This window comes from Cladophialophora immunda (genome assembly GCF_000835495.1).
Source record: "Cladophialophora immunda strain CBS 83496 unplaced genomic scaffold supercont1.5, whole genome shotgun sequence".
NCBI classification, from domain to species: domain Eukaryota; kingdom Fungi; phylum Ascomycota; class Eurotiomycetes; order Chaetothyriales; family Herpotrichiellaceae; genus Cladophialophora; species Cladophialophora immunda.
The window spans coordinates 3,266,249-3,291,794 of NW_015622545.1; the positions used below are offsets into that span (position 1 = coordinate 3,266,249).

General features: G+C 49.7%; 7 protein-coding genes across 8 annotated transcripts; 1 reads left to right on the plus strand and 6 right to left on the minus strand.

Moving 5' to 3' along the window:
- Positions 1 to 489: 489 nt before the first annotated feature.
- On the plus strand, positions 490 to 2,919 carry PV07_09275 (uncharacterized protein; the record flags this gene model as incomplete). Its single annotated transcript, XM_016396518.1, has 7 exons — positions 490 to 642; positions 693 to 875; positions 930 to 1,289; positions 1,347 to 1,884; positions 1,941 to 2,278; positions 2,341 to 2,518; positions 2,579 to 2,919. 7 exons carry the CDS (start codon positions 490 to 492, stop codon positions 2,917 to 2,919), a joined length of 2,091 nt encoding a protein of 696 aa, XP_016246374.1.
- Positions 2,920 to 5,058: 2,139 nt separating this feature from the next.
- Positions 5,059 to 6,819, minus strand: PV07_09276 (uncharacterized protein; the record flags this gene model as incomplete). The annotated part of the gene is made up of 6 exons (XM_016396519.1): positions 5,059 to 5,615; positions 5,669 to 5,833; positions 5,881 to 6,132; positions 6,191 to 6,433; positions 6,492 to 6,585; positions 6,640 to 6,819. The coding sequence occupies 6 exons, from the start codon at positions 6,817 to 6,819 to the stop codon at positions 5,059 to 5,061; spliced, it is 1,491 nt and encodes a 496-aa protein (XP_016246375.1).
- A 3,330-nt stretch (positions 6,820 to 10,149) lies between these two features.
- PV07_09277 (uncharacterized protein) lies at positions 10,150 to 11,187 on the minus strand. Its single transcript, XM_016396520.1, has 2 exons — positions 10,928 to 11,187; positions 10,150 to 10,844 (listed from the first exon to the last, which is right to left on the minus strand). The coding sequence occupies exons 1-2, from the start codon at positions 11,054 to 11,056 to the stop codon at positions 10,428 to 10,430; spliced, it is 546 nt and encodes a 181-aa protein (XP_016246376.1). The 5' UTR covers positions 11,057 to 11,187; the 3' UTR covers positions 10,150 to 10,427.
- Positions 11,188 to 11,902: 715 nt separating this feature from the next.
- On the minus strand, positions 11,903 to 13,785 carry PV07_09278. 2 transcript variants are annotated; one of them, XM_016396522.1, is made up of 4 exons: positions 13,609 to 13,785; positions 13,550 to 13,558; positions 12,932 to 13,488; positions 11,903 to 12,870 (listed from the first exon to the last, which is right to left on the minus strand). In XM_016396522.1, the coding sequence occupies exons 3-4, from the start codon at positions 13,475 to 13,477 to the stop codon at positions 11,974 to 11,976; spliced, it is 1,443 nt and encodes a 480-aa protein (XP_016246378.1). In that variant the 5' UTR covers positions 13,478 to 13,488; positions 13,550 to 13,558; positions 13,609 to 13,785; the 3' UTR covers positions 11,903 to 11,973. The 2 variants fall into 2 exon arrangements, with proteins under 2 accessions (XP_016246378.1, XP_016246377.1); XM_016396521.1 differs by having other exon boundaries at positions 12,932 to 13,558.
- Positions 13,786 to 15,765: 1,980 nt separating this feature from the next.
- Positions 15,766 to 16,958, minus strand: PV07_09279 (uncharacterized protein). Its single transcript, XM_016396523.1, has 3 exons — positions 16,643 to 16,958; positions 16,155 to 16,581; positions 15,766 to 16,099 (listed from the first exon to the last, which is right to left on the minus strand). Exons 1-3 carry the CDS (start codon positions 16,932 to 16,934, stop codon positions 15,820 to 15,822), a joined length of 999 nt encoding a protein of 332 aa, XP_016246379.1. The 5' UTR covers positions 16,935 to 16,958; the 3' UTR covers positions 15,766 to 15,819.
- Positions 16,959 to 18,611: 1,653 nt separating this feature from the next.
- PV07_09280 (uncharacterized protein) lies at positions 18,612 to 22,361 on the minus strand. Its single transcript, XM_016396524.1, has 2 exons — positions 22,123 to 22,361; positions 18,612 to 22,065 (listed from the first exon to the last, which is right to left on the minus strand). The coding sequence occupies exons 1-2, from the start codon at positions 22,308 to 22,310 to the stop codon at positions 18,867 to 18,869; spliced, it is 3,387 nt and encodes a 1,128-aa protein (XP_016246380.1). The 5' UTR covers positions 22,311 to 22,361; the 3' UTR covers positions 18,612 to 18,866.
- Positions 22,362 to 22,479: 118 nt separating this feature from the next.
- Positions 22,480 to 24,476, minus strand: PV07_09281 (uncharacterized protein). Its single transcript, XM_016396525.1, has one exon. The coding sequence runs from the start codon at positions 24,436 to 24,438 to the stop codon at positions 22,585 to 22,587; it is 1,854 nt and encodes a 617-aa protein (XP_016246381.1). The 5' UTR covers positions 24,439 to 24,476; the 3' UTR covers positions 22,480 to 22,584.
- Between the last annotated feature and the right edge of the window lie 1,070 nt (positions 24,477 to 25,546).

The following is a 25,546-nucleotide window of genomic DNA, read 5'->3' on the forward strand; positions in this document are numbered from 1 at the left end:
CACAACTTGCCGTCAACAGGCAAAACACGAAGGTTATCATCACAATGTCAACAATATTAGCCGAAGACTCTCATGCCATGCGAGCGAGCCGCGACATTGACGACACGTGTGAAAAGGTCCTCTCGCTTCTTAAGGATCTCAGAGGTGTTGAAATCGTCCAAGATGCAGTCTCAGGCAGGTCTACTTGCTACAATGACGGTCTCTATTGTTTGCTTAACTAATTGAGCTCAAGGGATTCTGACTCACTATTCGAATCTTCTGGGTTTCATAGATTCCTTGAGTCAAATACTCCCATCCATGGGGTACCCCCATGAATCGTCCGCTTTAAGATACGTTGTGGAAGTATGCACTACTTCTAACGACTTTGGTGGTCTGGGAATTGATACAAAAGCGTCCCTCTCTGACAGTGCAGAAGACGAAGTGGTATTCTTGGTTTCAGCTTGGTTGCAGGCTCTCAATTCTTCAGACCGAGCCAAATCTGTGCCAAAAATGCTGCCAATCAGGCCACCGGGAAGAAAGCCCATGACAATGGCAGAGAAAATTCTCGCCACACATGACACCGAGAGACGAGGTGAGGTGCAACTAGGAGATACCCTGCGTATAGATGTGGACTGGGTGATTGCTTCGGAGCTGTCTTGGAAGGTATGGCACTGGGTCAATCTCAAAGTCAATCGACGATAACGTGCATACAGGGGATGGAAAGGACGTACGATCTGATGGGAAAGCCTGGGATTTTCAGAAACGACCGTTTTTGGCTTGCAGGAGATCACAGAGTCCATCCTCGGCTGACCCAGGAGCCGCAAATAAAGGCGTTGATGGACGCCAGTGTGAGAGCGAAAAAAGATTTCAAAATGACCGAATTCCAGGGATTCAACGTAAGTCGCCACCTCTCATCGCTACTGTCGACCATCTGATGATTTCTCCTTCAGTATACCATTCTGCATACGGAATTCTTTCGTGAACGCGCACAACCAGGGATGCTAGTGATTGGTTCTGATTCTCATACATGTTCTGCAGGTGCCATTGGTTGTCTGGCGATCGGTTTGGGAGGAGCAGACGTGACGGTGCCACTCATTACAGGCGAAACTTGGATAAAAGTTCCCGAGATTGTTAATCTGCGTTTTATTAACAGACCACCCCGCGGGATTGGAGGGAAGGATACAATCCTATATATCCTCAAAGAGTTTAAGAGGAACACAATTGCTGCGGATAGGATTGTCGAGTTCACAGGTCCAGGCTTGAAGTATCTTTCCCTTGATGCTCGCTTTGCAATCGCTAATATGACAACGGTAGGTCTCCTTCAGCCTTTAAATTACTTGGATCCGCTGATGATGAATTGCATTTAGGAGCTCGGGGGGGTGACTGGGATTTTTGAGGCTGATCAACGGACATTTGACTTCGTCAATCGCCGACATATGAAGAGATATAAGAACGATTCGAACTATTTCCGAGCAGATCTAGATGCAAACTATTGCAAGATCTTCGAGATCGATCTCGCGAAAGTAGAAGCTTTTGTGGCGAGATTTCCGTCACCAGACAATGTCGTTCCTATTCAAGACATCGCCGGCATGAAGTTGGAAGGGTGCTTTATCGGTGCGTGTACGACTGCAGAAGAAGATCTCATCATTGGTGCGATGGTATTGGAGGAAGGAATGAAACAAGGAATGGTACCCGTGAAGGGAAGGAGACTGGTGATTCCAGGATCCAGGCCCATTCGACATAAGCTGGACAAACTTGGCTTTACCGAAATCTATCAGGCGGCTGGTTTTGAAGTCGGTGTTCCAGGCTGCAGTATGTGCGTTGGCACAGGTGTTGATCGAGCAGGCGAAGGAGAAATGTGGTTGTCTTCGCAAAATCGGAATTTCAAGAATCGTATGGGAAAGGGTGAGTGCTAATCTAGCTCTCCGAAAGCCAGTTCTCACCATCTCTTGAACAAATAGGATCTGTTGCGAATCTCGCATCTGCAGCCACCGTGGCGGCATCTTCATTCAAAATGGAAGTCACAAACCCGCAATATCTGCTAGAACGACTGGACGAAGCGCGATTGACTCAATATCTGGGATATGACCCTTTGATTGATCGGATTCCAGTTAGCATAGGAAGCCCGAGCTTTATGGAACCAGGCGGGTCAAGCACAGCTACAACACACGAAATTGCCGGTCCAATTGTAAGAAAGTCCACAGCGATGAAGACAGCCAGGCCGTCAGATGAGGCGAAGCCTAGCACGATCATTTCGGGGAAGGTCTTCAAACTTGGGGATTTTATTGACACGGATGCAGTACGTCAGAGGCTATGGACCAGCCTCCCTCCATTCTACGGGAAACTGACATAAGTGTATAGATTGCTCCTTCGCAGTTCGCGATGAGTTCCAAAACCCAGGCCGATTTTGGGCTACACTGCATGGAGCTCTTCATGCCAGAATTCAGACAATTGGTGAAAGATGGACTGAATGTAATTGTAGCTGGAGAATCTTTTGGCTGCGGCTCGTCGCGCGAAGCTGCCGTCACCTGTCTATTGGGTGAGCCATCTTTTCCCCACTACTTGAAAGCAAAAAATACTGACAAGAGACCACAACTAGGGGCCGGAATTCATTGTGTGATTGCAAAGTCGTTTTCTTTCATTTATGCCCGCAATCAGCCGAATCTGGGTCTTTTGGGCTTTACCATCACAGACAAAGACTTCCACGAATTGGCACAGCAAGGCGCGGAGATCAATATAAACCTGTCGGCCAGAGAGGTTATGATTCAAGGCAAAAGGTTTCCGTTCAAACTCAGTGAAATGGAGAAACAACTGATTGCTGTTGGAGGAATTACGTCGGCTTTCCAAGAATTTGGAAAGCGACTGTTCGAGCGCATGTGTTCTGGCCAACCGACTGTGGCTCGACAGAGACCACAGGACGAAAGACGCGAACTTTTTTAACCCAAGGCAATGAAGATTTGACTAATGATAAAATCTTGAATTGTGATATGTCAGCCGGAATGCTCATCTGAGATATTGAATGCTCCTTACTCCTGGTGCCTATTAGGCAAGGTGGTGCAGTCATGACGCCTGCATTGTTACCTACACCAAACCAGCCCTGTGGTGCCCATTACCACATCTCCTTGCGTAAGATGATGTCTATATAATGCAGATAGTCCTCCTGGTAGCCATGCTCTTCAGAGCCATCAATGACAATCATTTGCATGCATACTGTACGACATGATACCTCAACCTCCAAGGGTCATCACACATCTACATTGTTCTAACGCTAGAAACGATTTGGAATAATTGAATTCAGTCTCTGTTCATATGGCAGTGCCAATTTCAGCGAAGCCACTCTCGGTACTCGCAAGATTCTTCGGACGGGCTCCATCTCGGCCCAGAGCGGAATGTTATGATTTCGGTCCGAGTTTATCTAGGAGGTATGTACCCATTTGCTAGTATGCTATTGTGGGGACTCCAGGATTGTTGACGTTCATGGTTAAGGATTTTATCGATAAAATGAAGGCAAAGGAGGGAGATTGACTGTTATTCCACGCTACGCATTTCAGCTTCTTTGCTCCAAGATGGTGGATCACACTTTCAAATATTTTACATTCACTACTCCTCAGGAATGGATTGGACACGTGGAGATTAATAGGCCCGAAACGTTGAATGCTTTCTTTGAAGAGTAAGACCTTGTGATATGGTTCACATCTGAAAAATATTATACATTTTCGCCCTTCGAGATTAAACTAACACGGATATAGCATGTTGCACGAGCTCCGAGACATCTTCAAGTGGCTGTCCAGCGACGCTGACACCCGTGTTGTTATTCTTTCCGGTGCAGGACCTCGAGCGTTTTCGACAGGAATAGATGTCAAAAGGCCTTCTGCAAAAGTCGTGATACGGAACGGAGAGATACAAGACCCTGCAAGGAGGGCGAGGCAGATCAGGAGACATGTCATGGATGTCCAAGACTGTGTCAGTTCCATTGAATGCTGCGAAAAGCGTATGTCACAATCAAATGCTTGCAGTGTATGAAATTGCTCAAAGGGGGCCCTCAGGCTAACTGGCACAATCAAAATTGGAAGCTGTGATATGCATCATGCACGGCTACACTCTGGGACTAGCCATCGATATCTCAGCCAGCGCCGACATACGGATATGCACTAAAGACGCAATCTTCTCTGTCAAAGAGGTCGATTTGGGTCTTGCTGCAGATGCTGGGGCTCTTCAACGGCTGCCCAGCATTGTTGGCTCCTTATCTTGGGTCAAAGATGTCTGTTATACTGGGAGAAGATTCGGCGCCGAAGAGGCATTGAGCGTGGGATACGTCAGCTCCATTTCAAAAGACAAACAAAGTGCCACCCAAGAGGCCATTAAATTGGCCGCAAATATCGCTAGCAAAAGTCAGATTGCTGTACTGGGCACGAAAGAGTTGCTTAATTATGGCACGAATCATGACGCTTCAAATGGTAAGACTCTAAAATCTCAGGCAGCAATGGCGCCTCGGTACTAAATTGTTTTACAGGCCTTAGATACACTTCTCTATGGAGCGGTGCGATGCTTCAAACCAGGGATATATCCTCTGCCGTCAACGCAATGAAGCATAGGAAGAAGGCGACATTTGCGAACTTGTAAATTCCCATGGTTTCTCAAGCGAATGGGCCACCCGATCGCACCCTTATGGCAATATTCTTCAGTGCATCGAACCGCAACGATTATATTATATATGACTTGAAGGGAAAAGCGATCCTACTTGTCTAATCCGCCTTTTTTTTTTCAACTCTCCGACGTTTACCAAGTGTCTCGTTCGCTTTCGAGGCGAGAAGACCTTACTCTTGAGTAGAGCGAGCCGGTACATTTTCTGCCATGTACCATTCGTAATCTGATCAGTTTCACTATAAATCTAACTCAACGAGCTATCATGATACTGCGCGATACGACTCCTGATAGGTCGGTGGGCGACTCGCTTGTAATGTATGACATAGGCTACTTCGTTCAAGGAAGTCGATGAGATATTTTCTGTTTCACAGGTGTGGTAGTCGGAAGTGAGGATATATTTGCCCCAAAAAGTAATCTCCCACCACCACAGTCTCACAGAATGTATCGAAAGGCAATGTGATCATCGTAAACCTCCTCCAGCGATTTTTCCATATGAGGGTGAATCTCGTTTCTTGACGCGTATTCCGCTTTGACACGCTCTTTGCCACGGTTCTTGATTCGCATGATGGCTTGAGCCGTAACTGTGAGAATCAGACCAGTTACGAGGAGGGCCAAGACAATGCAATGTCCCTCAATGTAGCGAGGTGACTTTTTATAGATCTGCGTCCCGATCATGGATAGGCATTGGCTGAAAACCTGTGAAATGGCGTACACGGTCGCACGTTTGGTGTAGCCGGCAATATTGATTCCCACCCAAGCAACAAGCAGAACCACCGAAGGAAAGACCCCGCTGGATACGAGACAAGTGCCGAAGATCAGAACCGGAACATTCGTGACTGTAAGCAGGATGATGTACCCAACGCAGGAAAGACCAAGGGTTCCCATAAGAAAGTATCCTTTCAGGCCTGTGCGATCTGAGAGGATGTTGACAACAATCATCGTGGCTGTTGCACATGCGTATGGAATGACTGAGAAGAGTTGTGTATTAACTGCCTAACAATCAGTTCTGTCGGCGGAGGCATTACTGTAGATGGCAACGAACGTGGGGAGAATCCGAACGCCCTGATGAAGCTGGGAAGGAAAGAACTGAGCGATGCCACTCCTAAACCCAAAGACCCAGTAATGAGGCTGAATAAGTAGAGCCGAGCGTCTTTGAAGGCGATCAAAATCTGCCGAGGTTGAACCTTTGATTCAGGAGTATTGTAGACTGTGTCGTGTTAGTTGACGTAAATTAAGGCTGCTTTGATGATGTACCCAGCGAACGATCGATAGCCAACGCTACTTCTTTGTCCGTGAAAGGGAATTTCTTTTTGTTCTTCATTTGGTCTGGAAAGCCGGGAAGGATGATCCAAACTAGGAGGCCCAGACCTACAGCTATCGCTCCTTCGATGATGAACAGCCACTGCCACCCGGCTTTCCCGTGCACCCCAGTCAGATTCTTTTCAACTCCATAGGCCAACAGACCACTAAAGGAGCCAGATATTGTCGCAGCGGAGTAATAAACAGCTTTTTGCCGGTCAGCAACATCTTCATACACTAGAACAAAGTCAGATAAATAACTTACCTCCCCGAGTGGCAACCTCATCTCTTTTGTACCACACATTAGTATATAGGACCAGGCTCTGAATAAAGGCCTCCGAGGCTCCAATCAGAACACGAACCCCGGCGATTGTCTTCCAGTTACGGGCAGCGGACATTACGAAGACACATACGCCCAAAAGAATGCTGGCGCCACCAAGTTGGCGGTGTGGTCCTATCACACGCAGAAGTAGGTTGGCTGGCAGCATGAAAACACAATATCCGACAACTTGGAAAATCAGCATCGGCACGGCGAAAAAGATTCTTATTGAGGAAGGTTGACTAACAAAACAGCATCAGACAGTTGTAGAATTGGCCATCGGTCATTCTCAAATCCTTTTGCAGCGTCATGATTCGAGCGTTGCCCAAGTTGTTTCTGTCCTGTTCAATGTCACCAATTAGTGGAGGCTCTGGAGTCCAAAAAGGTACGCTCACAAGATATGCAACCAAAAAACTTGTTGCAAGCATTGGCAGAATGAAGAAATCCATTTTCCGCACAAGTAGCCGTTCAGCTCGCGATTTGCCGGGAGTTCCGCTGTTTGTCTGCTCTGAAGGATCGGTGACGGAAGCATCATCAGATTGGTCAACCTGAATTTCCTTGTTCTGCTCAGACATGGGGGGAGAACGAGACCGTCTGTGTTAGCTGTATCTTTTCTGTTGCTGGAGTTTCTAAGTCGAATCCGAATAGCAACAGGGTAAAGATGAATGAACGGGGAAGTGAGACCGGTTTTTTTTCTTCCTAAACAAGGCTTCCAATGACTGATTAAGTTATAGAGATGAAATCCTAGCTTTATGGAGAATACGGGGAAATTATCTGGGGAACAAGAGATCCCTCGGGCTAGGAGGCGCCTTCAGGTGTCGACCGGTCCGTAACTTTTAGTGCAATTAATCTTGCAGCAATTTGCATCGGTCCCAACTCAGCAAGCCCTGTCAACTCTGTTGAAATCTTGCGGTAGGCTAATGGTAGAGAAAGTACTACTCCTGAAGACCGGGGCGCCGTAAATGTGTGACACGTCTTTCGGTGCGCGTCTCGTACACTTTTATCTATAACCTACCTATGCTAAATTATCTAGAATATTAACTGCTTCCGAGAGCTTTTATGGAGGGAGTCGATGAGGACCACCGCAAGGTAATAAATCTGCATTTGGACATTGCGACTCCTCTGCATAGCAAGTCTGAAGAGGAAAATGGTCTCCAGTATCTGTGAGTAGAAGCTACAGGGTTAACCTCTTCTGTTTCCATGCTACTCGGTCCGAGTCGGTCCGAAATTGATCTGCCGCAATACCCGATCGGGTCAATGAATCGACCCAAGAGCCGATGGAAAGATGTTGCAGAGCAGGTGGGATGGATTCGCATGAAGAACCAGCTGGCTGTGAACGGGGTTGCGTGCATTACTTGCGGCTCAATGCTTCACTTAAGTCGGACTATGGCATTCATGCTAGAGAATCCGACAATTACTCCATGCCCTACTGCAAAGTTCTCCCCATAACACATGTCCAGCGGCTTTGACGAGGACCGATTCACGATGTTTCTAGCGGCGACTGCTGCCGCAACAGGTGGTGCGGCTATTGCAGCATATGTAGATGCCAAACTTGATATCACAAAGGACCTTCAATCAATATTAATCCAAAAAACAGTGGAGAGGAAATGGAAAAGAGCAGGTAAGTCGAAGTCAGAATGTGAATGTATTTTCATGCTGATCTCGATTCCCTCTGTGTAGTCACAAAGAAGAAGAAAAGCCTTTGGTATCTTTTCGAGTTCGAGGCTCGGCTACATCCTGTGAAGGAGTGCATATGGTCTGAAGCCGGCTCTTATACTTGGGCCGAAGTCCATCAGCAAAGCTGCCGCTATGCCAACTGGTTTCTCTCACAAGGAATAGCCTCGGGACAGTTGGTGGCTTTGTACCTGCAAAATTGCCCAGAATTCATTTTCGCCTGGTTAGGCCTCTGGGCCATTGGTTGTGCGCCGGCAATGATCAACTACAACCTCTCGGGAGATGCGTTACTGCATTGCTTACGGCTGGCCGAAGCTCCTCTTATTCTGGTCGACTCAGAGTTCCCAAAGCGCGTACTTGAGCATAGAGAAATTCTAGAATGCGAACTAGGATCTAAGATCGTCACTCTTGATCAGGAAGTCAAAGATGAGATTTCGAGAGAGGTTACAGATAGGCCAGGCGACAAATACAGAGATAATGTGAATGGCACAGATGCAAACAGCCTCATCTTCACCAGGTAGGTGGTATTTGGTACAACACTTACAGACCTCTACTGATGCTTTGTCAATAGTGGAACTACAGGTCGACCCAAAGCCTGTCCTCATCCAGTTTTGAAGGGGTTTGTATCTGGTTCAGTGGCAGGTCGAAATATAGGGCTTACGACTGACACGCGCTTGTACAATTGTATGCCCTTATATCACGCAACTGGCGGCCAGATCAGCATGATGTGCATGATGGGAGGTCTTTCTCTGTGCCTTGGAAAGAAATTTAGTGCCTCAGGGTTCTGGAACGATGTCAGGAAGTCACAAGCAACGTGCATAACCTATGTCGGGGAGACGGCACGATACCTGCTCGCTATGCCACCAAGCCCGCTAGATAAGCAGCACAGAGTGCAATGTATGATCGGGAATGGGCTGAGACCAGATGTCTGGGTCAAGTTTCGCGAGAGGTTTGGAGTTCAAGACGTTGCAGAATTCTTTAGCAGTTCAGAAGGGGTATTCGGACTCCTGAATCACTGCAAAGGTATAGATCCCCGAACTAAATCCTCAAGGAGCTGCAATCCAAGGACTAATTCATTTTCGAATACAGGTGACTATCTTTTAGGCGCGGTGGGTCACCACGGCGCCCTTTTGCGCTTTATGTTTCGGAATGTCTACGTCCCAGTCGAAATCAACCCTGCATCGAACGAGCTTCTGCGGGATCCACGCACTGGTTTTGCAAAACGCCGATCATACGATGAAGGCGGCGAGATCATTGTTGCTGTTTCTTCGGTCGCCGCTTTTGCAGGCTACTACAAAAACCCGGAAGCTACTGCTAAAAAATTCGAGCGAGACGTTTTTAGAACCGGAGACCTCTGGTATCGTACGGGCGACGCTCTCCGACGAACCACCGATGGCCGTTGGTACTTTCTCGACCGTTTAGGTGACACGTTCCGATGGAAAAGCGAAAATGTAAGCACGGCAGAGGTTGCTGGAGTGCTAGAAAAGTTCCCCGGAATTGCAGAAGCATGTGTATACGGTGTTGAAGTGCCCGGCCACGAAGGACGTGCTGGCTGTGCAGCGCTTCTCATCGATCACACTGGGCAAGCATCGTTTGATTTCGAAGCGTTACTGAAACATGCAAAAAGATTTCTACCAAGTTATGCGGTTCCGGTCTTTCTGAGGTTGGTCAAGGAAATGCCACATATTCACAACAACAAGCAAAACAAGGGTTTATTAAGACAGGGAGGTATAAACCCGACAGAAGCTCAGAATACCGATGTGCTATTATGGCTTGGACCTGGCAGAGAATGTTACATTCCCTTCAGGAACGAGAACTGGGAAGCTTTAAATCGAGGGACGGCAAAATTATAGGTCAATTTGCCATACATTGGTTCAGTGGCCACTCAAGCCTTCGTTCAACCGTGCTATAAGATCGGAATGCAGCGAGACTATGACGGCGTGGCTGAAGATGTCAAGGCCACTGCGACTTCTTTTTCTAGAGTAGTAAACTGATCGTCAATCAGACAGTCTGATCTAACACTTCAAGATGTCTTTCTCCACCAACAAACGACAGGCTCTCCGATGTACTGGTCCAAGCTCTTCAAGATGCCTTTTCGACGCTGCCAGGCTCCCGCCCGGATAAGCAAACTCTTCTCTGGCAATCAATATTATCATCTAACAAACACCCCCCGACAGTACAAGCTAGAGGAATCCTTCTTAACGGCACCTTCGCACCGACATTCGAAGTTGGCTATTTGAGCTCAACACCACACTTCGATTTTTCTTCGTGCTTCGCGCGCTCAAGCCATCATCTCCTCGTGGTCACTTCTCGGCTTCGAACTTTTATTGCAGGATCCGGAAGTGAACGGTCGGTCTATTATGAGCTAAAGGAGACTCTAGACTTCGGCTGGTGACCACTAGCCACCTGTGATTCAGGACACCAGTTTAACTCTGACAACGCCCGTTCATTTGTGCTTTCGTCGACCAGCCTTGCGGGGTTATGGCGATTTGCCTCCCCTTGCCTTCGGTCACTTTACATGTAAGCCGTCCTCCTCAAACTGCTGGGCCCCTTCGGTGGGAAGTTTCCAGGCCACACGGTCCTTGGTAAATTGCTCCATTGTGGGTTTCAACTTGGTCTCATGCAGAGAGAAATCGTCCACGCTGCCTACCCGCAGGATACTCACGCCCGGAAAAGCCGCGCCGACCCGATACATGAGCGAGCCGCACGTGGAACAGAAGTAGTTGGTCATGGTATTGTCCTGGCCCGAGGTTTTTACGAAAACAGTGTGCGATTGACCAAAGGTCTTCAGGTTGTCGCGACCGCGCAGGTGCTTCAGGTGCGTGTCGTAGACGGTGAAGTTGGTCGCGTGTACGGACGCAGTGAGTTTGTGGCAGTCGGAGCAGTTGCAGACGAAGGAACCGACAAAACCAGGGCCATGAGTTGGCTGGGAATTTGGAGGTGGTATTAGCGCAGAGCAGATAGAGGGGCAGACTCGAAAGACGGGCAGACTTGGATGCTAAAACTTACGAATGAGAGTTGCACGGCGCCACAAAAGCAGGTGGCCGTCGCTTCATCTTCGGTGGACCAGCCATCATTGGCCAAGCCTGCCACAGGGAAGTACGGTTTGGTTTTGTCGACGATGGTGTTGGTGGGCATGTTTGTGATCTTGTATATGGACGTCAAGAGTGATGTAGTATTCGGAGTTGTTAATTGAGTGATAACCTGATGGGCAGGATGCTAGAGCCAGGGTTGGTGGTGGTGTTACTGTTGCTGTTGCTGTTGGTGTTGGAGACACACTGTTATATAGGGCGTATGTTGGGGACTCAGATTATCTCCATTCATCATTTTACAATCAAGCCGATGCACCAGACGGCACCTTAGACCGTCGGCCAACTCGGTGCGGCGCCGTAGTTAAGTCGCCGACTGGACCGGACGCAATGCTGTTTTAGGTCTAGTCTTTAAGTACTCCTAAATACTGTCCTTATGAATACATTATCTCATGCCCATATCCACAGGAAGTCCTTCGAGCGGCTTAGTGCCGAGCTCGGTGCGAAGTACAGCCCCACAAATTACCCACTCTTACAAACCAGGCCGGACACAATGCTGTTTTAGGTCTAGTCATTAACACCACTAACTTCCAGGGATCCTGACGACCTGGTAAATTCTATCTCTCACTACCACGCCCACATGTGTCAAGTCACTTGATTGAGAATTCTCGATTGCTAGAGAAGAGCAATGGCAGAGCCAGGCGAGCTTCCTTGTATTCATTAGCAGAAAACCCAAACCACCGCGTACCATGGCCGCGAGACTATCAATATCCACGGGAGGAGTATTTCTGTCCTGTATCTTCCTTAGGATAACTGAAAGAGGTTTAGTCTGAATTAAAAACTTGGTAATCTGAGATGTAGATCGTTCAAGAATTAATCCCATGAACGAGGAGCGCAGATGGGGAGGAAAGAGTACTAGGACGCGTTGGGGTATACGCAAATACAACTTCGAGATCTGTTTTCAACTATTCAATCATTCCATAAAGCTTAGCAAGAGTGTGAGACACACGGCATGAATTCGCTGCATTAACCCAGTCTGTAACGGTCGTTGATCCATTTAGTGACTTCTGAAGCGGTCTGCTTGTGCTCAAGTGATGTGAACCGTGCCTTTTGGATCACCCACATCGAGCAAAGACAGAACAACCTTCCCACCATCTTTCCAGGCGGAGGTGAACGCGGATGCGAGTCATATCTGCGTGTAAAGCCCAAGAGCAGAGGGATTGACCACATGATCACAGAAGACAGCTTGTCGACAGCTTCCTGCTCCGTATGAATTCGTTCCATATTCTCCCGATCTGGTTCGCGCCCATGTATTGTGGCACCGTAGTTGATCACATCGACCAACGACTCCCGTAGAACGATCTGGCTTGCAGCATGAAAGTTCCACAAGCATCCCAACCAAAGGTTGTGGTAACTGAGCATACGTGCATATGGAAAATGGGGAATAGGAAGGTCAAATGGCTCATCCATCTCACGAGGTTGCGCAATTTGCTGTGGATCCGTCACCTCTGGCTTCCACAACCCCGTCATCGCCGAAGTCCAGCTCTCGATAGAAGCAATCAGGTTTTGGATTGAGTGCGCCAGTTGTGTTGACTGTTCTACCTTTTCCTCTAGAGAGCTCCCGACCTCCTCGCCGCTCTCCGTCAGCTTCTTAGCCGCAGCAAAGAGAATGTTCATATGGAGAACATCAGCAGTAATATGGATGTCGGGCTGATCAACGTTCAGCTTGCTCACCCACATTATCTGCTCAGGATCGGGTTCTTCACGAAGCAGGATTTGCCGAGCTTGAAGGCGTTTATGTGCTAGACACCCGAGAGCGAAGCTAGATTGATTGAAGAGATAGTCGTTACCTCCGCTATGGAGGATGTGTTTGATAGCGTCTCTATGAGGTCCAAGCGGCCCGATCCGTGCAAGATACATCTTCTATAATGGTTAAGAGTCAGCAGGTGCCAGAATTTATGGGAATAGCATAGTACTACGGTACCTCGAAGTTATCAATCAGTAGGATGGCAGCCAGAACTTGGTCACTGGCCAGTCTGTGCTCCTCATGTGCGACCACTCTCAGGCCATTCAAAGCGGCGCCGTAATACTGTCGTGCCTTGATATGGAAAGGAGTATCTCCGACACTCTCATGCCTCATGTCGGCACAGGCCACAGCTCGGACGGCTAGCCAAAGGACCGATCCTGGAGGGGCACTGAGGTAGAGTGGGTAAAGGTCGTGCATATGTCCGGGAACTACTCCGTCGTTGCCCGGATACAAGGTCCAGTTGACGAAGAACCGAGCAACAGCCCGAGTCTCAACATCTCTTTTCAGAGGGCCCGGTACCTCAGCGAGTGCCCTGTCACTAAGCCATGGATACTGTAATAGCAGACCGGGCTCGACGACGTGTGTGGATGCTTGTGGGTGCTGTTCCTGGAGTACCTGAGACGGTAGGACGTCGAACGACATTGCAGGCGCCTTACCCTCTCTCACTTCCCTCCTTGCTCGTTCCGAGTTCTTCTGCGACGCTTCGTTTTCGTCCCGAAACATGAAGTCAGTGTCTGCCGGAAAGCCAGAACAAGTCAGGCCTCGTTGCGTGCAGCGGCCACAAATGGGACGAACACGATCACACTGCAGCCGACTGTCAGCATGAATAGAGACCTGTCGATCGAATGGCATACCTTCGCCTTTGCGACTCTGCATGGCAAGCAGGTACGAACGACACTCATACTGTCTGCACCTTCAACATAGGCCGCATAGGTTCGCCGCCGTTGTCGGAGCAATACGTCTAGGTGGACTGGACGTCGGTAGACTTTGCGATGAGCTGTTAGAAATCTCTACGAGAAAATATATACGCTGAGATGTCACCAATTGCAATTCAGGGTTCTTAACCCTGAGAGATAAGCTGCCACCACCTTTTAAGTTTTGTCCCGTGAACCCTACGTCATGGTTCTACGTCGTGGTTCCACGTCATAGCATGTGACCAGGCAAACTAAACGGCCCGGCCGAATAGCCTGACTGCCTGACTAGGAAGTCGTTACCACAAGCACAGTCGGTGTCAGAAGTCTGTAGTACGAGAACGATTTCTGGTGAGAATTTTCACTTTTATCATTCTTGCTTCACTAGACTTTGAGATTGAATAATGAGGTTAAAGGATCTAATAGAGTAGAGTCTTGTGAGTATTTCTATAGCTTTAAAATATAGTTATAGCTTCTTAGTAAAAACTATGAGAAATGTTGAAATAGTCATTACGAATCGCACAATTTAGCTTGTCAGACGGGTTGATTCTTCGGTTAGACTAAAGCTGCCAGACTCCAGACTTCTGACACCGACTGTGACAAGCATAGCGCGACTAATTATATGCTAGGTTATCGCTAGGGAGGGTTGTTCTACCGTTTCCCAGAACAGAGCGAGTTATCGCCATCACCAAGTATGAATCCTTCCGAGAGCAACGGCTGGTGATGTCGACGTCCTCGATGAGCGAAGAAATACCCACCAGCTCAGGATGAAGGCGCACCACGCTCGCAGTACCACGTCGGTCCTGCAGGCCTTGGCTATCCGCATTCTCTATCCAAGTTTTGCTCATCACTACTTCGGTCAGGAGAGCAAGATCGGGTTCATTCATAATTCCATCGATGCCCTCTTTCACTGCCATGATAAGTCGAAGGGCTTTTATTCCTCGTCAGTTTGTCACTTCAGCTACAACCTGAGCAGGCCATATCCTTTCCGTTGGATCACTCCGGTCGCTATCGTGGGCGGCATCATACTCACTGTCCTCTTTTTGGTCCTCAACTTCGCAGCTAACGGATATATACTCTTAATTAGCTTCGTTGCTGATCTAAACTCCAAGGTCGCGGATATAGTTTGGTTCGAGAAGACGCAATTCTCTTACGAGAGTAAGCTGTCTGCGAGTTGTTAATCGGCGAATATCGCTTCGGGTACCGTACTTACCACAAAAGTCTGGTTTTCAATATACTTTGGGCAGTGTTTGGAGAGAGGATGAGACAGATCCCCCGGTTCCCCTAACAGCTTTGAACTATCTCAATAACTCAATTACAAACTGTGTTTTTGGGGGCGTTTCTATCTTCCTTTTCGACTTCGACTCCGAAAGCAATGGTCCATTGTGGAATTGGAACCGAGACTCTGAAGCATCCGTAAGCATTCATGACCTAAAGAAAGTGCATCTCCTCGGCTGATATAAACAGACGTACATCACTTGTTCATTGAACAACGGGCCGGTACCAATGTATTTCACTCTGAGCATTACTGTCAAGAGCAATTTGCAGGGTTCATCCGCTAACGATACCTAGGGGTTCCTGACTGCAAGAATGCAGACACAAGCCTGGTGAGCCTCATATCTCTGCTCACGCGCCGACCTTCCAACGATGATATCAGTCGCGGCTCAAACCAGCAAGACGTCTTAGCGGATGATTTCATAAAGATGTCAGACGGATATAACGCTTATTATGATATTGCTGGTGGAGATGTGGGCGCAGATAGTTGTCGGTGAATGAGAGAATGAGAATGAAAGCATGATGGCGTATTGTTTTCATACCTAAACCACGATTTTGGCGAAATAGTCCGCGTACAGTGAAAACGCTTCCGAGATTAGTCCCAAGATGGACCTACTGATCAACTTCTCTAGACTCCGTCACCAAACATCGCCAATGATTCCTCTGCAGCATCGGAAGGTGTGTCGGGAAAGCTCTTGCAACCGAGCTGCGGAGGTAACCCTTGGATTTGATAGCACAAGAGAGAAGATCTGAGTATGCCTTGTCGTATGGCCTAACCATGAGGAGGAAACCATTTTCAATACAATGTACTCCATTATAACTAACCCTGCTTCTATCCCTTGTGTCTAATCGCATGTTCATGACTTGGAAGGCTGTTTTTCAGCGAACAAGTACGCCTCTGTAACGCATCTTGCCTGTTCGCAGAGCTTCCATCGCGTCCTCGATCCCCTTCTCGTTCATCTGCCACTCCATAATGATAGGCTTGATACCGTGCAGGATCGAAAAGTCGAGCATTCGTCGAATGGAAGGGCGCGCAGCTACAACGGATCCTTGGATGCGGATGCCTTTCATCACAAGATCGAATAAGTGGATTGGAGTTGCCTCTGAGCTGACTGTAAGTGGGTAGATAGTGCCATCTGCTGCCAAAATAGGGATGAGTCTCAAAGACGTCTTGGTTAGCGTGCGTTGCGAACGTCGCAGCGTTTTAAACTTACTTCGAGTAATCGGGGTTTCCACTTCCGCAGATGAGAAGATGATTGATCTTCTTGTTCTCTGAAAGTTCCAATCCCTTCATCACATAAAAGTCGGTAGCACCCAACTTAATAGCTTCGTCCTTTTTCGATCCGGAGCTCGATATGACAGCAACCTCACAGCCGAGTTTGGCCGCAAATTGGATAGCTAGATGTCCCAAACCGCCCATTCCAAAAATCCCGACTCTATCACCAGGTTTTAGACCATACATGGTCAAAGCTGTCCACACTGTGGCACCAGCACACATCATAGGAGCAGCATGCTTCAATTCGAGACCGGAGGGAATTTTTGCCAACATATCAGCAGCCCATACGACGTGAGAACCGAATGATCCTTCGTCGAGATCGGCCTCGCCATAAATTTGGACATCAGCACAAAATTGTTCCATTCCTAGATTCATATTCGATATTCGTCAGGCCTCTCAAGAACACCTCGAGAAGTAGAAACTTACCGTTCAGGCAGTAATGACATTGTCCGCACACGTTGTGTACGTATCCAAAACCCACACGATCACCAGGCTTCAGACCCTGGACCTGTGAGCCAACATCCTCAACTATGCCGACGCCTTCGTGACCGAGAACACATCCTGTGTGTAGCAAATGTTCATCGGTTCCGCAGAGTCCAGAATGAGTCAATTTGACCAAGGCGTCATTGGGACCGAGTAGACGTGTTGTGGTGTCTTTAACAATCTTGCCTTCTCTGGAACCACGGAAAACTTCGAATGAAACCTCCTTTCGAGCCATTAGGTAGGAATGGTTGGTATTGTCTCGTTGATTTTGGATGAGGTTGATAACTCGAAGGGGTGGGTGAAGACCGGCCATCTATTTTATAGATGTAAAATACCATGTACTTAAAATAACTGCGAACGTAGGAATTGTGTTTGTCACAATTCTTAGCCAGATGTAACGGTACAAGGCTGCCGGCATCTCGTCTATTCTGTGCACAAACAGTGGTGAGGACCTAACCTAGTCGGGATATGCGTCCGGAACGCCAGATGAGGGCAAATATGCTGCCGATCTCGCGTCGTGTCGTTCTTCGCTTGAGCTGCTGTCATCAACCTCCTGCGTCTCCTTCCTTGTTTTCATCTTGTGACTTTGCCCCCTTGCAGCACTTGGAGTTTGGACATGGAGAATAAGGGTTTACCGGTAGAAAAATTCCAGCCACTATGGGACTATTCTATTATTTCTGATCTGCCCTGGGATTTCATTAAACATGTTTTACAAAGAAACCTCATGTGACAAGTGGGACCTGATACGTTTTACTTGCTTGTGCCGAGATGTGTTACACAGACGCTATCGCATTGGTTTATTTGGAAAGTGCCAGAAATTCATCATCCCATGCGTCCGGAAACTCCTGGATCCAATCGTTACGTCGTTCTTCCTTATACGAAGCAATATAACAGGCCTTGCAATATTCTCAATAAGCAGGATACCACCCAGCTTGTGGCCAGTCGACAATGACGATCACGTGAGGTGGGTCGACGAGAGAAGTGATGATGTTGGCTTGGTGAAGATCTTTATACGTCGAAATAATAGCTGCCTCGTCAGGTAAATACGACCTCCAGGGATCTATTGTCTTCTAATTTTACCAACAAATGAGCTATGAGGCGGTGCCTTTATGCTCCGAAGTGCTGTGAGCATATTTTGTGGATCGTAGCAAATAGCCGTACGGTCGGAAGCATTCAAAGAATCCCACCGGTCCATTAAACTGTGCCCGTGAATGACTTGCATATATATGAACGCTTGTTGTCAATTTGCGTGTGTAGGCGCGTCACCCACTGCATCGGAGTTGCGGACCGATGCTAAGAAAATGCTGCGGCACTTCGAGAAATCTCACCTCTAGCCCAGAAGCCACCTCCAAGACCATATATTGCTCCTCAAGTACTTTATTGCTCCTGCAGCCCCAGAGTTTCAGCATTAGAATCGGACGATCAGGGGGTTGGTCGTGCGACGGGACGAAGTAAGCAATGATCGGCTCGTATCAGCTCGAGGGGGACGTATAGCTGAGGCCCAAAGGAGACCCCTGAGCCCGAACTGGCCTTCTAGTTAGTGCTTGGGCGCACGCGCTCCCCCGGGCGTTGCTCTGTCCTCAGCCGGGCATCCCCGATGCTCCGTTACGTGCCCGATTAAAAGCGGCCTTGCTCTCTTTCCTGAACGAAAATGGTCGTGGACGAAGCACAGTTCGGGGCATATATACTATATATATATAGTTATAGTTATAGTTATATATATATCTAGACAGGTAGACAGGTAGACAGGTAGACAGGTAGACAGGTAGACACCCTTAGCAGAAGAACTCGTCAGCTGTACGAAGCGAGGTCTTGTACCGGATCCATCGAGTTGGGGTTGGGACAGAACTGTAAAAAGAGGAAAGCTCGATTTCTCCGCCCGTCATGATATTCCAACAATGTACCTCGCGAGTACCGAGTATCGAGTATCGAGTATCGAGTATCGAGCATCGAGCATCGAATAGTACGAAGGGCGAGAAAGTCCGAGACTATGCAGGTTCCAGTGTCCTTAATCTCAGGATATCCCACGGCCAAAACGCTCGCTCGTTCGCTGGACACAGGTAGGTACATAGGTACAAACAACAGGCCTCCGTCTAACCTAACCTCGTGACGACGACGACGACCACCACCACCAGGAGGAATGTATTCAGGCCTACAACTCGTCATCCTAATCATTGTCTTCGTCGCTGTAACTGGTGTCGTCGTCGTCCTCCTCCTCCTCATCCGACGAGGCGTTCGGATCCCGCTTACTCGGCGCGGGTCGACCGAACCATTTTCCCTTTGCTTGACTCGTTCTGTTCCCGGTGGTGCTCTTCTCGCTGGCCTTCGTGCCGACTTCCTCCGATGAAGACGATGAGGTCGAGGAACTACTGTCGTTGCTATTGTCATGATTCTGCTTCTGGCTCCCCGCTAGAGGCGTCTTGCGGATCGCCGCAACAACCTTTACCTCCTCTTCGTCGTCGTCTTCGCTTTCGTCACTCTCGTCATCATCGTCGTCGTCGTCGTCGTCGACGTTGAAGACGGACGGCTTCTGCCTCTGTGCGGCTGGGTTCACACGCGCAAGGACACTGCCTGCCACAGCCTTGCTCGCCTTGTTTGCGCTGCGCACCACCTCGTGGAGATCGATCAGGCGCTTGGCGGTTTCTAGCGTGGGCTTTCTCGCCTGAGGGGTTTTGGCCGGCGTCTTTCCCACTTTCGACTCCGTCTTTGCGGCTGGCGCTGGCGTGGATTTCCTGGCCACAGAAGAGCTCGTGGCGCTCTCTGTCGTCTGTGCGCGGACGCTGGGTTTGGGCGTCTTGCTGACCGTGGACGACTTGACAGACGGGTATTTTGGGGGTGCTTTTGCGGGCGTCTTCGGCGTCACTTTGTGTCCTGCGACCTGGACTCTTGATAAGCTCGTGGTGGATGACTCTCGCCTTATGGAGTTTGCTTCGCCCGGGCTAGACGGGTTTGTTCCTTCCCTCGGTTCTTCGGAGTTCTTGGCCGCATCTGGTCTTTTCGTCTTGTCGCTTTGCGTGGGCGATTCATCGTCAATGGAAAGACTCTTAGGCGTCTTCTTCGTCAATGTTGGGGCAGTTTTTGGTTCCGGGGTCTTGGACCTGTGTGCCGCCGTGCTTTTGTCCACTGATGACTTGTCGGTGGTGGGTTTCTTCTTTGCAGCGGCCCCTTGCTTCCTCTGACCTTCGGCATTTTTCTTCGCCTCTAATTGCTTCCGCTTCTTGTCTGCTTCATATTGCTCTTTCGTCATCCCTTTGCGACTTTCCATGATCTTGATCTCTTCCGGGGTCAACCCCAGACCAGAGGATGAGTTCTTCCCTGAGTCGGCCTGCTTGTCATCTCTCGCTCCGCCCACCACGACTGTGACCGAAGAACCCCGCTTGTCAACTGCAGCACGGTCAGAGCCCCAGTTCGGAAGGGGCTTCGTAAGTAAGTTGGCATTCCCATGGTCTTGTTGCGTGGCACGAAGAACGATGGTGGGCGAAGAGCCGGCCGCAGCCATCTCTGGACGCCCCATCGCAACTGCTGGCATCTCCAGCGACTTTTTATTCTTGACTCGCTCGGAAGGTGTCGTGGATGTCGTATCTTTCTTGGATGTCGTAGAACGCGATACCACAGAACCGGGCCCCTCGGCATCTTTCTCCGGCTTGTGTGGTGTCTTTTTTGCAGGAGTCGTCAACGCAGTTTTCTGCTGTGCTCCTCCGAGTCTCTTGTACACAGCATCCATGGGTATTTGGTCGTCCGTCGATTCTCGCAGATTCCGTGATAACTGCTCTCCGGGACTGTCGAGAGTCGCCCGCCTCTGCGATCCCTGAGTTTTCTTGCTACGTTTTGAGGCTTTCTTAGATTGTTTCTCTGCGTCAACCTGAATAGACTGGCCGGGTCCCTCTACAAACCCTTGCTGGCTGCCCTCCGCGCTGAAGGTGTCTGATTTCCGTTTCCGAACCCTCTTTGCCTGAGGTCGAGTCTCGCGAGCCGGGTCATCTTTTGACAAGCCGGTGGATTTGGCACCATGAATTTCGCCCCGTCTTCCCGATGTAGCATCTCCGGCAAGTGTATCCTTTGCAATATCCTTGCGGGGTGTTGTAGATATCACAACCAATGGTCCGTTTTCTTTGTCTTCCTCGCTCACCTGTCCGGGCTTTGCGGCTTCCGTGCGTTCTGTTTCCTTGGACGTATTCGTATCTATGAGGCCCGAGTGTTCCGCGTCTCCCGTCTCTGCATCTTCATAGATACTGTTTTCAATTTCGTCAGCGGACCTGGTGTTCGTCTTGAAGGCAGTCGGTGGTACTGGCAGCTGAATGATGGAGCGGGTGTCTTCAAATACAGACTCGTCATCCAGAGCATCAATGGCTTGACTGATGCTGAGCCCGTTGTCGCCTGCCTCGTGTTCCCGAGGAGACTGTAGACGCTCAATATGTGATAAACCGTCTCTTGGCCGTCGGCTGCCCAGCTGTGCTTGTCGTGATCGCGGGGACATTTGGGAGTCGTCAATATCCGACTCCGGGTAGTCGTAAACGTCACGTCTCTTAAACTTGTTGGCCGATGCCGGTGCCGGCCGAGCAGTGGAATTTGCGGCCTCTAGCGAGCGCTCGATCTGGTGGCTCACAGAAGTCGAAAGCCTTCTCGACGTCTCCGAGGGGGGTGTGATAGGCCCTTGGGAGCCCTTTCGAAGACGTCCGAAAGAATCAATCGATGGCAGGACACCGTTCGGTTGATGCGATTGACGAAAGTCATGGGGATATGCCGAACCATTTCTCTGTCTCTTGTTGGACCCAAAGGTTGCGGGGCGTTCTGCCAGCTCCTCCAGCTCGTCGAGTGTCGCTGGAGCGACATTCTGCAGCAACCTCCGGAGTTCGGGGGACTCTTGTTTCGGCCGGACGAGCGTCTGCCGTGCTCCCAAGTCTTGGTCTGGGTTTGTAAACTGCGTGCCCTCCACCAGCTCGAATGACCCTTGGACGTCCTCATGTTCAATCGATGAGACTGGAGTTTGATCTTCTCTTTGCGTCTCTGGTATCTCGACATGTCGGGGCCTCTTGCTCGCCGTCGCTGTCGAAGCGTAGTCATCGCCGATACGAAATGGACGTTTGCCCAGTGAGGAAGGCTGAGTAGGGAATGTGGGAACGGGCGGACGCGAACTCTTCTCGAGCTGGATTTGGTATCGGGGGTCGTCCAACTGACTACCAATTGCGACAGATCCTTCTCGCAGGGCTCGACCTTGCTCCAGGATGACTTTGATCGTGACGCGCTGATCGGAAGCATCGACTTGGGCTTTGCCTTCGTCCAAGAGGAGATCCGACACGTATGCTCGAGGGTCCAGATCGCAGTCGTCTTCGTTGTCCTTGAGGTACTTGATGGTCGGGAGCTCACTGGGTCCGAGTTAGAACATGTCGTGTGCGACACCTCAGCGGTCAAACAGGGCTTACAGTTGGTAGCAGCTCTGGTACGCTCTCTGCACCTCGAGAGCCAGAGTTCCGATCTGCCATTTGTACGGCTCCCGCACGACCACGACCAGCCGCTTCTCGCCTTTGACGGGGGAATTGGCGGATCCTTGAAGACTTTTGAGGTAGTCGTCTTCCGAGAGGATCCTTGCGGCAACACGCAACTTGACCATGGCGGGTGACAGTGCCTTGACCCGTGCGCATTCAAGGAGCGAATGGTGATGAACTGGTGGGAAAATAAATGTTTCGCGAGGTGAGGAGAGACTGAAAGTGCGGAGAAGGCGGCGTGGATCGCGCGACGAAAAACACGCGACGGGATCCACGGCGTTGAGGCAAACCCTTCATTTCTTCGATACATGGTCCACAATAGTCCTCCTCTGCTACGCATTATCTGGTCAAGCTAAGGGCTGACTTCACTTTATATTCACATTGGATTCACTGCCGTCCTCAACTGATGGAGATGTTGACTATTTTAATGTCCTCTTCTGGCTTCTCCTTGCGCACCTTTGTGTTTTCAATTTGATGGATCACATCCAACCCTTTGTACGCCCGTCCAAATATGGTGTGCTTATTGTCCAGCCATGGTGTCTTCTCCGTGGTGATGAAGAATTGTGACCCATTTGTATTGGGCCCAGCATTTGCCATACTCACGGTATATGGCTTGTCGTGCTTGAGATCGGAAAATTCGTCCTCGAACTCCTTTCCCCAGATGCTCTCGCCGCCGGTGCCATCGCCAAGTGGATCTCCGCCTTGTATCATAAATTTCCTGATCACCCGGTGGAAGATGGTGTTGTTGTAGTAGCCGTTCCTCGCGTGGGTGACAAAGTTTTCCACCGCCTTTGGGGCCTTGTCCGGAAACAATCTGATATGGATGTCGCCATAGGTGGTATGCAGGACGGCAGATGTGCCTGATTGGGCCTTCTTTTCTTCCTGCTTCTTTCCGGAAATGACTCGAGGCTTCTCGTTCTGCACATCGCGAGTCGATTTACTAATTTCTTCGTCGTTGGTGAACATGTAAAACCGGACTTTGCCATATGCGGTCGCAAACAGCATGGGGTCTCGAGCCTCGGCTTCGTTCAGCAGGGGATTGGCACTGGCAGCCATCGACACCGTCACCACTTCTTTCTTCTGAGGAGCTCCCTGGTACAAAGCCACGTTCAAAGCTCGAAATGGCTCGTCCTTGCCATACGCCTTCATCACTCGATTGGTGAGAGTGTTGATCACTTTGATGCCCAAGAGTGATCCGTACGCAATGAAATGGCCCGATTCGTCAAAAGCGATGTTGATTCTTGACCTGACAACCGGATTATCGAGTTCGCGCTCAACTGCCATCCTTCGTCCAAATTCAACCTCATCGAGCTTCTGAAGCGCAGTCCCTGCTTGTTGCATCGAGGTTATTGTCTCCAACGATTCATCGTATGACCGGTAGAGTTTGCCGGAAGCAAAGTCGAAAACCCTAATCTTCCGATCCGGAAATGATATCGTGGCAAACTGATGGCCCGACGGCGAAATTGTGATACAGCAAGGGGCGGACTTGGCCTTTTTGAAGTCGAACAGATTCGTCGTTGATTTCATCTTGAAGACGCTGTCCGGCTTTTCGTAATTGTCGCCTGGTTGCCAATATTCAATCATGCCGGTTGAGTCGGCTGACACGACGCAGTCAAAGGCTGGGTTGTACGCCATAGCCACCACGGGGGCTCTGTGAAGAGAAGACAAAGTGTTCACAGGAGTCTGTGAGTTGCCGGGATCATCGTAGATATGTATCTCTTTGCCTCTAGCGACAGCTAATATCGGCGAAGCTCCTCTCCGATGTACCCAACATATACAAGAAGCTGGGCTCTCCAGGTTCAAAATTGACAGTAGATCGAAGGTAATGACGTCGAAAATCTTGATGGTACTGTCGTCGTCGTCGCCAGCTGTGGCGAAGAAAGCTCCGTCTACACTGACCGAGGAGCTCACTATGCGTCCTTCATGTGCCCGGTACTCTTTGGCGAACTCGATCCCGACCGCAACTTTCTTCCAGAATTTGACGACGCCATCGACTGACGTGGTGATGACGAAATCAGCCGGCGACGGAGCAATTGTCACGGCCAGCAACTGATCCTTGTGCATCAATGATTTGGAATACCTCACGCCTTTCGGCAAGGCATCCACGTACAGAGATTCATATGGGAGCTTGCGTTTCTTTTTCGGGGGAACCGAGGACGGCAGTGCCGGTCCAAAGTCATCGTCAGAGGACTCGCTGTCGGATTTTGCGCCATCGACAGACCTCGAGCGTTTGCGGGACTGAGAATCTGCCATGATATGCTCTTGAGCTGGTGGGTTCTGAGATGTTGTTGGTTTCAGTTGCGAGGCTGAAAGAAGTGTCGAGTCGAAAACAAGAAAAACATGCAGATCGGATAAACTTCGGCACCAGCCTCCCGCTAACTATAAATGAGATAGACACTCTGCCAAGCCCATTATGATTGGTCTATCGTTTATCGGGGCTGACCTGGGGATCGACCTCCTCCAGCTGGTATCCCGACTGTTAGCAAGACATTCATTATAACTCTTCTCCTATGCTGCTCGCATGAGTCGACAACTGAGAATCTCCAGCACTATGCAGAGAGGATGCTCAGTTGAACAAATGCGCTAAACTGCGGGAGTTGGCTCCGGTGCGACCCCACTCCTTGACACGAATGGCTTCCCACGAGTGAACGAGTTGCGCATGACTGTGCGACCTTGACCGCAAAGCTCCTTTCGCCATCTGAATTTCTCAATTCGGTGTACAGGCGCAAAAGGTCTCGCCTATGGACGCTTTCAACCTGTTCAACAGACTGCTTGTCTGGTGTTTCTTTGTTCCTTTGTCTGGCATTTTCATTGCTCGCTGGCTTTGGGATCTCCAACGGCCTAGAGCGGTCTTACCGCCTCACAGGGATTCTCAAATTGGGCATGATGAGCACGAACTACTGATGTTCTTCATCTGCCTCGGCTACTTGAGTTCGAGGTATTCTTCAACGGTTGTTTCATGATATCAAGATGCCGTCGTCTCTTCGATTTCGCTCCCCATATCGCGGCGAGAAGGACGGCCCCGCCGTGCCGCGGACCCCCAGGTCGCCTCGTGGGGAATACACTGGAGACCCTGTACCTGCGGAGGGCTCTTTATCCAAGCACAACCCCTTGAAAATCGTCTTCAGCGTCCTCCTTGTGACGGCTGCCCTCTCGTTCGCGCTCTTCAGCTATCGATACCAGCTCATCCAAGCGTTCCCGACTCGCCCCTCCGCATACTGGAAGACCAACAGCGCCGCCGCGCATATGACTCCGGAGCTCCGGACCTTTGCGCCGCCCTTCGGGGAGGCACCCTCGGTATTTGCCGACAGATATGAGTTCCAGCTCCAAGGAGCCAGGGGCGATCGGGCGTGGCTGCGCA

Coding starts and splice junctions, on each gene's coding strand:
- PV07_09277 (XM_016396520.1), bottom strand. CDS start 11,056: ATGCCCACCAACACCATCGTCGACAAAACCAAACCGTACTTCCCTGTG. Junction 10,845..10,927: donor GCGCCGTGCAACTCTCATTC/GTAAGTTTTAGC, acceptor CCAAATTCCCAG/CCAACTCATGGCCCTGGTTT.
- PV07_09278 (XM_016396521.1), bottom strand. CDS start 13,656: ATGAGTGTCGTTCGTACCTGCTTGCCATGCAGAGTCGCAAAGGCGAAG. Junction 13,559..13,608: donor GCAGAGTCGCAAAGGCGAAG/GTATGCCATTCG, acceptor AGTCGGCTGCAG/TGTGATCGTGTTCGTCCCAT. Junction 12,871..12,931: donor TACTGATTGATAACTTCGAG/GTACCGTAGTAC, acceptor TAACCATTATAG/AAGATGTATCTTGCACGGAT.
- PV07_09279 (XM_016396523.1), bottom strand. CDS start 16,934: ATGGCTCGAAAGGAGGTTTCATTCGAAGTTTTCCGTGGTTCCAGAGAA. Junction 16,582..16,642: donor ATGTCATTACTGCCTGAACG/GTAAGTTTCTAC, acceptor ATATGAATCTAG/GAATGGAACAATTTTGTGCT. Junction 16,100..16,154: donor GGAAACCCCGATTACTCGAA/GTAAGTTTAAAA, acceptor GACGTCTTTGAG/ACTCATCCCTATTTTGGCAG.
- PV07_09280 (XM_016396524.1), bottom strand. CDS start 22,310: ATGGTCAAGTTGCGTGTTGCCGCAAGGATCCTCTCGGAAGACGACTAC. Junction 22,066..22,122: donor TACCAGAGCTGCTACCAACT/GTAAGCCCTGTT, acceptor ACTCGGACCCAG/TGAGCTCCCGACCATCAAGT.
- PV07_09281 (XM_016396525.1), bottom strand. CDS start 24,438: ATGGCAGATTCTCAGTCCCGCAAACGCTCGAGGTCTGTCGATGGCGCA.